The following is a 15,682-nucleotide window of genomic DNA, read 5'->3' on the forward strand; positions in this document are numbered from 1 at the left end:
CACACACACACACACACACCCACACACACACACACACACACACACACACAGTCTCCCCATGCTTCAAGGTCTATCTCGGAGCACTGCATGATCATTCTAAACCTAATTACTTCAGAGCTGTCTGATGGAAGCCAAGTGCTGCCCAATCACATTTGCATCGAGTGGCCAAAAGCAGAGGAAGTGTGGCCGGAAAGCCAGCCCCCCCATGCATGAAACAACCATTTCTCATTTTTGTGTGGTGGCTGACGTCGCATAGAATTATCTTCTCCCCCTCCTTAATAATATCACTTGGCTTCTCTCTATATCTAAATGCTCCACCCTCCACCCTGACACGTCACACAAACCTGTACTTCTGTTAACCTGCCGTACATTAGAGTTCTGTTGTTTTACTGTTTTCATCTCTGTCACAGAGTGCAGGATAATCTTCTCAGTAGGGGACTCCGTTGTTTGTTGCCTGGCCCCCGCTGGGCCTCTTTTGTACATGATTGGCAGGAGAGTAATGGGATGTCACACTGAGGGGACATTTTTGTGAGGGAGTTTGGAGATCACGCCCCCAAAAATGGCCCCTTTAAAGTCCTTGCAATCATGCGCCAGCTTTGAGGACACAGGGGGAAAGTACTTCTGAAAAGAGGTTTCTTTCAAGGAAGTTGAAAAAGCGAACCCCCTCTCTGTAAAGTGCCCTTGGTGACATGATATTTCTTTTAACTTGGCAGTCATTTGAAGGTGATATTGAGGTATGACTTTGCACTTGCCAAATCTGCCAAAGTCCAATACTAAATTCTCTCTAAAACATGTCTCTGTGACAAGGGAATTCTGTGAATCACTTTGCTTTAGCAAGCTCCACAAGAGGTCCAAGATGTCAATGTTAGCCTCCCAAAAGTGCCTCTGACAGGAAGTCACATTGTCACATGTGAAAAAGCACTTCCATGAAGTTAATCCTCTTCCACGATGAGACTTGACAAGCAACTTCTCTAATTACTGACCACCTTGCTGAGCTGAAGTTTATCCTTGCATCACCATCCAGACCATGGTGTGTTATATTTGTTCTTGTTATTACCTTTTGCTGCCTGTCTCAGATTCCTCCCTTAACTCCAGTCATCCACGTCAATGCTCCAGCTTGATGCTTTGCCCTGTGCCTGCATTAACCACCTCAGCTCAGACATTATGATGAGTGAGGAAGAGCAAAATAAGAACAATTATAATTTTCCCTTAGATTACACTCGGCAGATGTCAGGGCCCACATGTGGAGGCAGCTAATTGCTGTCTCCAAATCAACTGCGCCATAATACTACAACCATATGTGAGCTATTCTGTGTGTGGCTGGGGAAGTTTGAGGCGGAGAGGGGTGCGTCATACAAGAAAAGACTGTATGCCGTTACATCAGATACGCCCTTGGTCGTGTGTGTAAAGAAAAAAAAAGCCAGGCTAATGCATGTGTCATGTTGGTGTACTGATGATCGTACTCAACATCAGCTGTTCACACCCACACGAGCAGAAAGAATCATATGGTAGGAAGACACGGAGCGAAGCAACAACACGCTAACTACCTACTCACATGCTACGCATAAGGTCATCATGCTTTTGTGGCATGGTATTCATATTTTAGGCACACTCACACATGCATGCAAACATACACACGAGTGTGCCAACCCCCCAACACTTTGGTGCTCCCAGCAGTTCCACAGTGGATAAGAATAATAAAGATTGAAGGATAGAAAGCATCCATCCACTCCAGCTTTCAATGCTTTCCTTTCCTCTCCACACCCCTCTCTCCCACATCTCTCCAAGTAGCCTCGAGTGAGGCTGCATCTGCACGGAGGCAGACGAGGTCCCTGGGGTGATGGAGGATGGGGAGTGAGGAGAGGGGGGTGCACGGCTGTCACACTGAGCTCCAGTGTCGGCTGATGGCTCGGCGTGAGGCATGCCACTTATCAGATTGGTGGGGAGGGTAGGAGTCAGGGGGGGTGGGGGTAAGGGTAACTGTGTGCGCGGGTGAGGAATCACAGGGGAGAGAGGGTGAGGGTGATGCCAGAGCCCATTAACACATCTTTTGATCAGTACACACACAGGCAAACATGGATTGCACACACACATGCACATTTAAATGAACCTTGAACACACACACACACACACACAAACACACACACACACACACACACACACACACACACACACACACACACACACACACACACACACACACACACACACACACACACACACACACACACACACACACACACACACACACACACACACACACACACACACACACACACACACACCAAAATGGCCAGAGATCCTCAATCCTCCCTCCAGGCAGACGGTATCCCGATGCCGTGACTGCCGCTGTGAAACGCCCCTTCTCCTCATTCCGTCTCTCCTTTTCATCCTCCTTTCCCACTCTCCCTTGGTGCCCCAGTTCACTCCAGTGCACACGCTCCCTCTCCCAATCCGCCCCTCCCCCCCACCTCTCTGGCCCCCATTCCCAGTCCCAACCATGCCTTCCGTTTTTGCAGCCTTCACTCGCTTGTCTCCTCCATGCAACTGTACTGACACCAAGCATTTCCAGCGCTCTTATGAAAAATACATTAACACCCTCATAAAAATGTATTGATGTATCTAAATATGAATGCGAACACACACAAACACACATTCAGAAAATACTACATACACGCCTTAGCAAGTACATGTCCAAACTCAATGCAAAAACGACCACCTATAGAATGAAATTAACTCAATAAAATGTAATGTTTTACTTAGTTTTGACAACTAATCACTGAACTCTATAATAAAAATTGTTTGTGCCTAAACAACAGAGTCACGCACACGTAAACACATCAAGAGATGGAGATGGGGCTTTGATGGAAGAGGTCAGTCAGTCTCAGAGCGGAAAAACAACACCTCATTAGGCATGTTGAAGGGAGTCTGCAGGCCGGGCCGGGACATTGTTGTCTGCTAGCATGCTAACAGAGCCCTGGGCAAAGCTTCCAACGTATAAACAAACCTGATAGGATCAGAAAGTAATGATCACATGTTATCCACTAGAAAGGACATGAATAATCCCATATACATGTAGCCCTGCACGCCCCTATATACCAATGGAGGCAGACATGGACGCAGTGATACATGCTTGAGCATACATCCCTGAAATAACAGTGATGTCAGGATGCCCAGGGCTGGTTCTTTATCCTATGCATGCATGCACATTGCTCTCCATTCATAAGATTATAAGCTATTCATTACTGGATGGTACTGTATACCAGTCTTCATCCTATAGGCAGTACAGTATAATTCCTGAGAGGCAGGGGCTCTGCACTGAAAAGTCTTTGCTTTGAGCTGTAGGCACAGTCAATTTACTTTCCATCACGCACTCACACACTTTCAGTCGTTCTTGCACTCACAGTATTTATCTCACGGCCTCTCGCTCTATCTTCCCTCTCTCTCCTTATATTAGGCCATCCTCCTTTCCCCTGGCTCCGATGTTAATGCACTCCCAATCAGGCTGTCCATTAAGCAGACGTGCACTACACGTTCATCAGGCCGTCCAAAGGCCCGCATGCAAATGAGCTCAAATTGCAGTGCGCTGCAAACTCCTTGAAATCTCCTTAGCGGAAGAACGTGAGTATAAGACATGCATTTGTGAGAAAATGCAGGAGAAATCGAGTGCCTGCCCGTCTATTTTATGCAAATGACAAACCACGGAGACAAGTATTACAAAGGATTAACCCAACCAGGGTGTCTTTTTGATGTTTTCGATGCAATGATGAGACACTCACATGTGAAACTTGCTGATGTAAAATATATCCTTGATTCATAAGCCTGAGAGTGTTGAGTTTCTGCCAGCCAATCCCTTTCCTCATGCACAGGGAAACTTCTCCATTTTGAAACACTGTCAAAACTTTTGGTGGAGTCGCTGAGAGTGCGACACGAAACAGATTTTTCACTAGCTTTCCCTCTCCTCCCTTTTTGACCGCTAGGCATTAGACATCAGTACATTCTGTTCTTTACAAAAAAGTTTGTTATTGTATCCAGTGGGACGCATTTATTCTCACCTCAGTTCCTCGCAAACTGTAACTTTCTAAACCGGTACAGGGATAGAGTGTTTGATGTAAAAACAAGGAGTAGGAGAAAGAAGGAAGCGGAGAGACACTCTTGTTCAGAATGCTGCCTTTTTACATTCAGGTGGCAAATGGCCTGGCGTTAAAGGCATGGAGCGTGGGGGTGTCAGCGAGGCCTGCCGCGTGCCAACTCCTAAGTGGCGGTGGCACTCAAAGATAATGAAGAACGATGATGAGGGCGAGGAGGGCATGCCGAGGGCTCACGTGCACATTTAAAAAAATCACCCAGCAGTCACCTATCAAGCTCCGCACCCAGCCACTCAAAAAGGTTTGCCAACGGCGCTGATTGCATGTCACCGAGTGTCAAACCTGCGGCTCAACTTTCCACTTTCCTTCAGTAATCCAGCCCACTTCTCTGCGTGTTCTCTGTGAACATACGTTACTCATGCCTGGTGTGAAAAAGAAGGTAAGTCATTATGCAGTCACACCACATGATGCGAAAAAATAAGGGTAACAGGAGAGTGAAAATAATGGAAGATAAGCGAGTTCCCTGCATTCCTCAATCGTGACCTCGAAACACACTTGTCGTCTTTATTGTTCATTACCGAGCCGTGTGCCGCGATACGCTAACTAATCCCATTAAACTAATCCACATGAAAACAACTTACGGCACGATAACAGCTCGTACCGCCTCCACTGTTAATTTATGCCACATTCAAATATGCAATGAATTAAAATAATTAATTTGACTCCCCCACTAATTTTCTTGTGGCAGGGATACAGGATGGATACCCGCAGGATGTTTATTTTCATCCATATTCTTGTTGCCCACATTTCCTATTATTGTCCATGTACATGTCCAAGTCACGATCATTTTTTGGTAATAAAGTGTTTGCCAATTAGTTAATTAAAGGCAGTGGAAATATATTTGTTCTCCGATTGGCCTACAAACAACCATTACATTTGCCCTCAGAGTTGCTTGGTTTGAAGCCACCCCTTAACACATGTTGTATGTAAGGTGTCAACATGACGTTGAAGAGCAGGTCACGTATCCCAGGATGGTCTACCTCTAAAATCTTGTTACCGCGTGATGTGACAGCAATAACCAGCCACAGGCAACAATTCCTACCCACGATCGATTTCATTATCTTTAAAAGCTCTTTTATTCCAAGAAACATCACAGCTCCAACAATAGCACCAGTATGGGCCCTGTACATTGCCTGCTGGTTAACAAATACTGAGTTTGTTTGGAAAGAAGAAGCGTCCACATGGGTTAATGAATAAAACATGTTGCCCTTATTAAAAATAATCTGGCTCAAAAGAGCCAGAGGCCCTTGAGGTCGATAATTCCCCCTCCCCTCCATCCGCTCCCTGCATCTCCCAGGGTTCAAGGAGAGAGGTCCCTGATTAGCAGTGGCAACATCCAGAGAATGCATTCAAATTCTGAATGATCCAGCGGTGAGTGTGTTGAGTGGAATTAAATAAAGCAGATAGCGTTTGGCGCTTGGGGCTACACAGGGGAGAGTTTAGTATTTTGAGATGAGCTGTCTTACCTGAACATCTCGCCCAGGCCCTTCAGCACGCCTTTCTTGGCTTTGTTCTTGTCCTTGTCTCTCTCCCTCTCTTTATCCCGTTCAGGTTTCTTCTTTTCCTTGCCTCCAACCTTGTCTTTCTGTCTGTCATCTTTGGAAAGGTTGCCGTTCATCCCTGGTCCCAAATTGAGGTCGCTGCTGGTGGACATCGACTCGCGACCTGATCTGGAGCTTCCCTCCGTGTCCTCGTCCACTGGAGGGAGCAGATAAGGGGAAAGGGAGAGGTGTTAAACGTTGAAATTGAGTGGAGGATAATGCAGCACACTCACAATAACACAAGGATAATAAGAAATAAAATACAAGTCAACAAAGGCAGACAGTTTACACAAAGTGTAACTTCCACTTGACTCCCTGTGGATCACAGAAACCCCATTTGAAAACAGCACATCAGAACCCCACTGTCTTTTTTATATAACAAAGAAATAGTTCTTTCATCAGATAAACCGTTGGAAGAAAAACTGTGTCCCACAAGGTATGGCAGCTTTGAACAAAACACACTGAATTCATGCGCCTCATTAGAGCAGAATATATTTACTTTGTACCCCCTTTGAGAAGAGCGTTCAGTTGAACATATTTTCACCTAGCTGAAAGCCTGAAGTTATTTCAAATGTGTACATTTCACACAGCTCAGAAGAGAACTTTATTTTTTTCCCCCTTATCTGTTGAATTTCCTATAAAAATAATGTGTTGGAAAAATGGAAGCTCTAATGATAGTCATATGCATTTGGTTCTTAATTTACGTCTCAACTAATTTCAACCCAGACATCAAATTGAAAACCAAACTCCTTAGGTGATGCAGGGTTGATTAAACTCAAAGTTTCCATCACATCTAATCAGAACTGATGTGCAAAATGTAATTAATCTGTCAGTAATTATACATTTAAATAATCTTGAAAATGGCTCCCAGGGATCTTAATTGCAAATGTGGTGCACTTCACAGTCGTCATAGCTCCTGCCTACGCTGTGTCTCTGGATATGAGGCATGAGGTAGATGTCCTTCAGATTACAACTTATAGCAGTCTTGCCTTTAAGTTCTGCCTTTAATGGAAGAGCAATGAGTGATTATCATGAGGAAAGAAAAAGGAGGGAAGCATGATGAGTTTGAGTTACACGGAATGAGACGGAGGGTGGAGCGGCTGGATTCACATTTCAAGGGACAGTTTTCTTCTCTTGTGATGTGTGGAGTTAGCCATTTATTTCAGCTGCCATCTTGATATGACTTTAATGGAATCATGTGGCATCGTACAACGGGAATAGAAAGCGAAGCAGTGGTTTAAACCTGCAAAATTATGCAATTCATTGCTGTGAGGCCCCTCTCTTAGTTTTGTCCATTGTCCACACATTTGGAAACAGGTTTGGTTTTAACAATCGACTATCTTCTGCCTGCTTATCATTCACTTAAGAGCAGCGGCAACAAATAGTAGCTGGGAGCTGTATCTGGCTATTTAAATGCCTGAGATTAGCAGGAGTGCTAATGTCGCTAATGATGCCGATAGAAGATAACATACTACCATTGTAATCTAGAATGTCCCAGAGGGAGGTGGCCATGTGTTTTTGTGACTCACGGGGAAGTATTTACATGTACTCATAAAAAGGCCTTATTTTGAGTTATGTGGAAACCCAAATCAAATTAAATATGTAATTTAATCGCACTTTTTTTCCTTTTGCATCTTTTGAATAAAGCGATATTTTCGATCACAACACAAGATGAAATACTTTAATACTGGATATCAAAACGAGAGGCCGTCAAACACAATTTTAGGAATGGAAAATGTCTTAGCTGACACAATGACAGCAGAAGCATTGATGAAAGTGCCAGGAGACAGAGACAGACAACCGCAGGAAACATTTAGTCACTTCTGTGAAACTTTCCAGCTTTAATAATCAAGGACATTTAAGCTGGCCTGTCGGTGAAGGTTATGACAGACATGTAAAAACGCCTGTCTCTTTCCAACACACAAAAGAAAGGATTTTCCTCAGCAGAGCAGATTTTTCTTTTTTCTTTTCTCAAACGATGCAACTCAAAGTAGCACAAGAGAAAGTGCACTTTGCCTTACAGGATATCTTGTGGGGACACATTTTCTTTAGGTGATGCCACATTCTTATTTTATGTAAATAAAAGTCTGGGAGCAGAGAAAAGCAGCGGCTTATCTGTCAACTTTGACTATTAACCTCAGTGACGAGCACGGACTGGCTGCTTTTATCTAAATTGAAAAACAGAGTTATTTGAATATCATGGAGGAGAATGCAATATACCACGGCAGGGGGAATCTGTTGCTTTCCCCATTTTTCTTTGCAGAGATAAGACTGTATTTAGTGGCTTGCCGACAGCTTATGAGAACAAAGCGTTTCAGGAAAATAATTCCCTCTTTTTCAAATGTCCCCCAGCTCTTTTAATGGAATCTTTTAATGGGGAATGCAAATGTATATCTGGTGATTACTCTTGTGGTGTTGCAGGGTTATTACCTGTCTCAAAACGTAAGACGGCTGTCTTTCAATCCCAAACGCGTGTCTTTTTGTCATCAAACACCAAATAGGAATGGATATATTCACTCAAAGGAAAGGTGGCATGCCTTTCTTTTCTAATGCTGTCTTAATAGTTCAGAATAAAGGAATCAGGCAGAGTGAAGAAAGAATGTGAGGGATCCTGGCACTTATACAGTGGATCGTGCCAAAACTTTCTCGCATAAACTAGAATAATTGTAAATGCAATTATGTTATATTAAGATATTATAACCACATATTATACAATAGGAGACTGACTTCTGTGGGTAAAGAGCGTAATATTTCCTAGCATGCACTCTGTTTGAAAACATGGCAATGCACTTTAAGAGTATGTAGGCTCATGGGGAAACATGCTGCCACAGTTTCTGACAATTCCACTCAACATGAATGATTTGAATATTAATGAGTGTGTAACCTACACACCTATTGCAGATGTGCTTTATCACACACACACACACACACACACACACACACACACACACACCCCTCTCACCAGTAAAAGGGGATCCCTAACCTAGTTTCTAGGGGAAAGCAATTTTGAGTTGGCCTATATTACACTGACTGAATGTCTTTATAATGATGTACTGATATCTTCTATTGTACATTATAAAATGGCACATTTCTGAGTGCATTATTCTGGATCGCTACTATAAAAAAAACGAACTTGGAAAAACAAAAGCACTGCATACATTACTTCTATCACTCACATGTCTCCATGCTGTTTTCTTCCTCTGGTGTTGTGGTACCAGGTTTCTCGTATGATTTGTCAATGGCAGCTCTGAAGCTCTCGTTGCAGCCGCGGCCCCGGAGGATCCGTGAGCGGGGCCTGTTGACGTTGATCTCACCGTTCTGCGTCACCTCAGCAACAGCCGTCTGGAGGCTTTCCAGTGAACTTGACTTTTTCAGGCCCAGCGATGGTCCCACATCTTGTTCTTTAGAACCTATGGGAAGAAGGAATAGCTTCACTGAGACCAGCATACTAAAAGCATGTGACTCCCCCACAAAGGCCACCTAAAACCATCATCTCGAAGTTCATTGCGTGTCAATGAATAATTCACAAGTTGCTAGTTTTATATTGAAATGATCTCTAAGAAAGCCAAGATAAAATGTGGTTCTGGCAATTAACATGAAAAACAAATGATACCATTGCCTGGCCAATGAAGTGTGTGAAATGAGAACAGAGTATTATATCTTCCCTGAGACATTTCCCTGTTGAGAAATTATAATTCAACCTTTGTCCTTGTGTCTGCACAGTTACATTACGAGACCGAGACATAATGCATATAAATTGGACGATATCAAAGACACCAATGTACCTTGGCACCAGAGTGATCATAGTGTTTTACTAAACTATTACAAGTTCACAAAAAGTATGAATGGAGTGTAAAAAAGAAAATGATTTCCATAGGTGGTCCTCTGATTGTTCTTTCTTTAGTAAAAGAGAAAGAATGGAGAAAAGAGTCCGCATATAGACAAAGCAAATCTAAGTCCTTTAATTTCCAACACCATTCTCTTGTAATCACTAGAAGATCTTAGCATAAAAAACACATCACAGCTGCAATCCTTCGCTAAGGCCTCAGCAGGTGGATGGTAGATGGCAGGTAATAGCACACCATGAGGGCAGACTATTGCTCAGTTATCTTATCAGCCATATGTTGATTAGACTAGTGGGAGGAGAAAAGCACCAAAGTTCTAGCTTGCACATATGAATGATAATGTAAATATGGTTCATGAGAAATATGTATAACACAAACCAATGGTAGCCACTATCTTTGTACACATGATATAAATTAATGACTATTGTGGCTTGAAATGTGTTCTAATTGGAGAAGCTTAATCTCCTCAAAAAGACCTACATGGTGCTGCTGATGTGAAAGCTGCTAGAGCAGATGTGTAGGAAGGAAAATGAATGTCGAACAGCAAACCTCAAACACTATTGCCCCACCCTGGACAGCTGTAATGATGTTTCCAATGCTTGCCAGGGTTTTGTTTAGGGTATGTAAGCGGAGCACAACTCAGGTATTGGTATTTCATTTTGTTAGGGAGCGTCAGTCAGATCCCCGGAGCTCTTGCCTTACCTGCTGGATGGTAAAAAAGTGGCCTGGTTGATTTTCTGTCCCTTTTATTTTGCCTCGATTTAGCGCAAAGCAATGTGCTGTCAAACGTAACGAGATGGATTTCTGAAAATGTGCAAGTAAAGCCTTGTTAAATGTTAATGTTTTCGGAGGAAACTATTGGTAATAATGGATACACTGTTGATTCAATTACTTCTGCAGCCTCACTGACTCTCTGAGGGCTAAGCATATGTCGATGGAGTCTGAACAGAGCAGCATTGTATCTTTACGACTCCCTGTAGACCATATAGACCCTCCACATGTAGTGAGTGTGTGCTGCAGTTTCCTCTGTGGCTTCACGTGGTGTAAATAAACGTCTCCTACAGCTCTTCATGTTAGTTTTCATAGCAAATACCGCTATAAGGTCTTGTCTCTACCCCCACTGAACAGAACACACACATACACATACACAAACACTAGGTGTATATGTTTGTATGTGTGTGCCCCATAGAGGGACTCCATAATAGACACAATAACAGAAACTCACAGCATGCACATACTTCTATATGAGCTATAATCAACAAGACCCTGGACATGTTTAAAGTGGCCTAAATGAAGCATGACCCACTGCTGCTGGGGGATCACAGTGGATCTTTACATGGAGGGTTGCACAGCCAAACACATAAGGCAAAGAAAACAAACCTCCATCATTGGAAGAAAACTATTTGTGACCGTTGTTTGGAGTACCCCCTCCAAAACACATTTGTTTTAGCGTTTAAAGAAACATGGAGAACTGTGAATACTCAAAGTTTGCAAAAGCAGGGTATGAATGAGCTTAGGAGAGAACAGGGTAAACTAGCAGAGCTGTGCAGAAATGCATACAAGCTCTGCTCCTGTTATCATCATTTTACCAGTGGCAGCTTGTCTCTTTTGTTGTCTCAACCCCTTTGATATTCTCTTCTTGATCCCTTAACCAAGCAAACCTGCAGCAGCTCACTAGTGATTAGCTAGCTATCTGAGTTTCAAGGTTCAAACACACACCATGTACAAAGCCACTTGCAGAGGACACATGCAGGAGAGAGCTGGAGATGTATTTTTCCTATTTCCATCATCTTGACATTTTTTGAGGAAACTAAAAGTTGTCAAGCTACTTTCAAGGACCTCAAGGGCATTCCTCTTTCTGCTGTGTTTGCTACCAATGCACTCATACTGAGAGTGTGAGTGCTTCTCTGTCTTCCATGGCGTCTATAGATATGGTGTCAAAGAAGTCAGATAGGCTAAAAAGGTCATCTAGCCAGTGGTGTTGGGTTTCCAGACTGGTAAACGTTATGTCTTTAACACAATTTTCTCCGCCTTTTTGTCAATGTTAATAAAAGTAGCCAATCCCCAGAGAACCTAAACTCAATCCTGAAAGCACCATTAAAAATAAAAAGGAACACCAATGCTATATGTAGCATCCCTTTTACTGGGAAGAGCTCATCTGTGTGTGTGCCCTCAGGCTGCATTGGACAGTCAAATGAAACTTTACTGTGTGCTACAAATGTCCAGGGGTTAAAAGCAGAAGATTCATTTTACTGCTTTGTTCCTTCATTTCTGATTACTATGGCACATTTCAGTGCCAAGAAAGCATGAACAGTCTTACAAGACCCAGCAAACGCAAGTAAAAATCATGTAATTCATTTTGTTCGAAAGGAGTAATCTCATCATGCGAAGGACAGGAGAGGACAATCTAAAGGAAAGGAAACGAGCACAGGGAAATGCCGTCATTTTTCATACTTTGTGTATGAAACTCAATCAACCCAGTGCAAATGCCATGTAAATGTGGGTTTTCATGAAGCTTATAAGTAAAGCCTGCCAACAGCGGACACGCAGAAGCCAGGGTGCATGTTCGACACAATGGGATTGCAAGTTAGAGCTGCGGAGGATGCAACAGTTCAAGGGAACACAAATGACATCTGCTCTAATCGGAAGCAGGGAATTATCCTCACACTCGGTATTCCGCACCACGATCCACTTGGCCATTGTTTCTAGTTAGTATAGCGAATGACTGAGAGAAGCAGGGGGACAAAGAGAGAGGGGGAGAGTGAGGCAAAGAGAGGGAGTTTGCCCATAGACCCAGGCTGCCTCGAACCTGCCTTTGTTTTCATCAGAAGCAGTCGTGGCTCTCCTGGGAGAGTTTGACGGACAGCTCTCTGTATGCCAGTCTATTATGTGATTCCTATCACACAACAGAAGCCTCGGTGCTCTGCTCCTCATCTTCCTCTTATTCAGAGGGATGAAAATACATATTCCCCCATTGCATACAGACACGGGTTTGTCACTCCCCACACGTCTGGAGGACAAATGAAAATCATCAAAATGAAATACACAAAAAGAAAAACAATCAAACCAAATAGGGGGGAAGTGCACCTGGATTTTGTGACGGCCAAACACAAAAAAAGCCAGCGCGCTGTGTTTCTTTGCCAGATTAAGGGCAAGGACAGTTAATTGGAGAAGATCCATTGCTATTAAATGTTAAAGAGGAGGTATAGCAAACTCCATGAATAAATCAGCAGTGGTTATTACAGGAACAGGAGACCATAGTATAATTAGAGCAACTAAAACTATGCTTCCCAGCCATTATTCACCACGGGCACTTGCATGTAAAGATCTGTGTACAGACAGGGGCTCCATTACACATAATTTATTCAGAGAGCCAGGGCTTTAAGCAGGGCGGTAAAAGGGTAATTATGTTAAAAATAGCCTCCAAGGTGGTCGGGGGAAGGCCGTGTCCAGGTACCCCATTGGAAGTGAGCGGGCTACTATTTCTCCGACAGTTGTGGATCATTAGCCCGACAGAGGACGTCCTCTGTACGCTGGGTCACAGAGGAATCATCATTAGCCCAACTGTTTCATATCTCAATCAAGGATGCTCAATACTGTCCTGCGTTTGTGCATTTAAATCAGTAAATTGTTTGTTGAAAAGAAACATGAAAACTACTTTTGTATTGCTGCATAATTGAAATAACTTATACAGTAAGGTGAGGTGTAATATGTGATTTGCACAAGGCCCTTTAATTAGTGCTCTGAAAAAGAGTCAAAAATATTCCCCTGTGACTCAGTCATTAACTCATTATGTTTTAATTTCATAGAGGGTAAGCACTTTAAAATATTCCAACCACAGCTCAAAACAGCCCGACTATGATGGATCAATTGCAAAGAGACGAAGAGGCCAAATGGCAATGAGTGTCTCGTTATTGCAAATGCCACTCCATCCAACCCTACACAACTCCTGAGTAATGAGTGTTTTTTCTTCACTCGTTTGCACTGCAGAACAAGCACAATGGCTCACACATTAGTTGCCAAGTTCAACACCATGCAACTCCCTCTCAGCATTATGAAAACCCTCTTTTGATCATGCTGCAATTACCTCAAACAACGCTCTCCTCCATATGGGACTAAAGGTGCCAAGATTACACGGCCAATAATGGTTGGTTATGAGCTGGTTATTGAGAAAGTGTGGGGCTGCGTTTCCAATCTCCGGTAATGACCCATGGAAACAGATGAACTATCATAGCATCCATTGTAATAACTGTGACAGTATTGGGTTGATTCAGGCATGGTTGCTTACCTTCATTTGTTCTTGTGCTGCAGTCAAACTCATCTGCTACTGTTAAAGAGCATACACAAGTAAGATTGGTTAGTGCCATCTGTACCATGATGGCGAGAATATACAAAGAAGAAAGAGACAGAATCAGAAAGTGCAGGGTAGAAGCTGAATAGTGATGTAAGAACAGATATTAGACTCCATGGAAGGACCTGTCTATCATAAGGCTTACTAGGCAAAGTGGCTGAAATGTGCTAATGTATTACTGCCAGCCGTGGCACCTCACATCTCTTTCTTCCCTTTTCTACCCTCACTCAATCTTGTTCCACATCTAAATGGGATTGAACAGGGGGGGGGGGTCTGACCAGTTTAGCCTATTCCAACACAATGATGGGCTTCAAAGTCATGAAATCCATCTGCTGATGTGATTTGCAAGCACCTGAAACATGATTAAAATAAGGGGGGGGGAAATCAAGTGACAGAATAAAATGAGAGTCTGTAGGGGAAAGCATTGTCGAGCATGTTAGTCCGTTCAGCTTTGAAAGCACAAAACAGATTTATTTAAGTGTTAATGGAAAGTAAGTATTCTTACACCTGCTCATGCACCTAACTACTTACGACAAACTGCAATGTCCAACAGTGTGCAATTGAAAAGGAATAAGGATATATGCTGGCCTCTTTATTTTCATTACGTTTTCAATTATATTATACATAACCCATAGGCCATTTTTCATTGCGTGTCTTTGATGTAAAAACGTAATTAAAATAATCAACAGCAGTAGGCGCCTTTGAGATATATGGAACATTTGTGACATCAGATACAAATCATTAAATGTAGCTTTCATTTTGAACTCACACTAGAGCTTGTGTTTCATGTATTGACTGAAACATTTCTCCTCCAGGAACTCATGTCAGTTACTAGAGTTATTATATGAGCGGAACAAGTAGGTTATTTCCCTGCAACATTGGAACGCTGTGTTATTCTCTCTAATAGATTATGATTAGATATTGGCAAGGATTTCTGTCAGGAGGATATTCACATACTCAACTGGCACCTGCAGGTAGAGAAGGGGAATGTGAGTAATACTTTGTAAACACTGATCTTGAGAACTAAGACGACATTCAGTAATAGATAAATCATTTTGTAAAAAATCAATAACGTTAGTTATCCCAAGAGTGAGGCATTGTCTTGAGTAAAACACACTGCTGTTTCTTAGAGCTAATCAAATTCACAAATACATGCTGATGCCAACTTGGAACAATTAAGTAGCTTTTTTGATTAAATGAATTGATAAAATATGCATTTGCAATGATGAGAACGCCATCATGGAGCGATCTTCGCATCCTGTCCATTCTGCTCACTTACTGTCCTCAGTTATAGCCAATTATACTTGTACTCGATACTAAGAACATAATGGAAATGATTTTTATGCTGGACTAATTGCTCAGTGAAACCTTTAGGATGGCCTCCTGTTATCTTTCTGCTAAGCAGCACTTTCCACTGAAAGTTTGTGTTGTCTGGGTTCACTTTGTAGAAAAGTTTTGAGGGCGTACAAAGGGTAGTGCTAACACAGTGAAGGTGGATCCCACAGAGCTGAGTGCAGTGGCCTGAACCTGCACTGGTCTGTGGGAGCGTCAAAGATTCCTACAGTTCTCTGGGCTCCCTCCATGTGGAAAAGAGTAGTGTTATCCGTTATGATTATCCAATGATGCGAGAGAAGGCAGCTTCTGCTTCAGTCTCAGTGGGAGAGGCTCTGAACTCACACCATCTTCTTCTTTAGATACAGACTGTGTGTTTGAGGGTGTGCCTGCACATGCAAGCATCTCACCGGCCTCCCCATCATTAGACAGTCACTAAAGCAGTCATTGTGTTCTTGCTTCTTA

At 42.8% G+C, this 15,682-nt stretch overlaps 1 protein-coding gene across 1 annotated transcript in view; it reads right to left on the minus strand.

Annotated features, from left to right (window-relative positions):
- LOC104966303 (partitioning defective 3 homolog) overlaps positions 1 to 15,682 on the minus strand; it is a 198,068-nt gene that overhangs the window by 91,922 nt on the left and 90,464 nt on the right. Inside the window, exons 14-16 of the mRNA XM_010795490.1 lie at positions 13,823 to 13,861; positions 8,866 to 9,099; positions 5,615 to 5,846 (exon numbers count right to left, since the gene is read on the minus strand). Of these exons, the coding sequence (XP_010793792.1) occupies positions 5,615 to 5,846; positions 8,866 to 9,099; positions 13,823 to 13,861 (505 nt within the window). The remainder of the gene's footprint in view (positions 1 to 5,614; positions 5,847 to 8,865; positions 9,100 to 13,822; positions 13,862 to 15,682) is intronic.

The sequence above is a fragment of the Notothenia coriiceps genome, unplaced genomic scaffold (genome assembly GCF_000735185.1).
Source record: "Notothenia coriiceps isolate Sejong01 unplaced genomic scaffold, NC01 NC01_scaffold00037246, whole genome shotgun sequence".
NCBI lineage: Eukaryota > Metazoa > Chordata > Actinopteri > Perciformes > Nototheniidae > Notothenia > Notothenia coriiceps.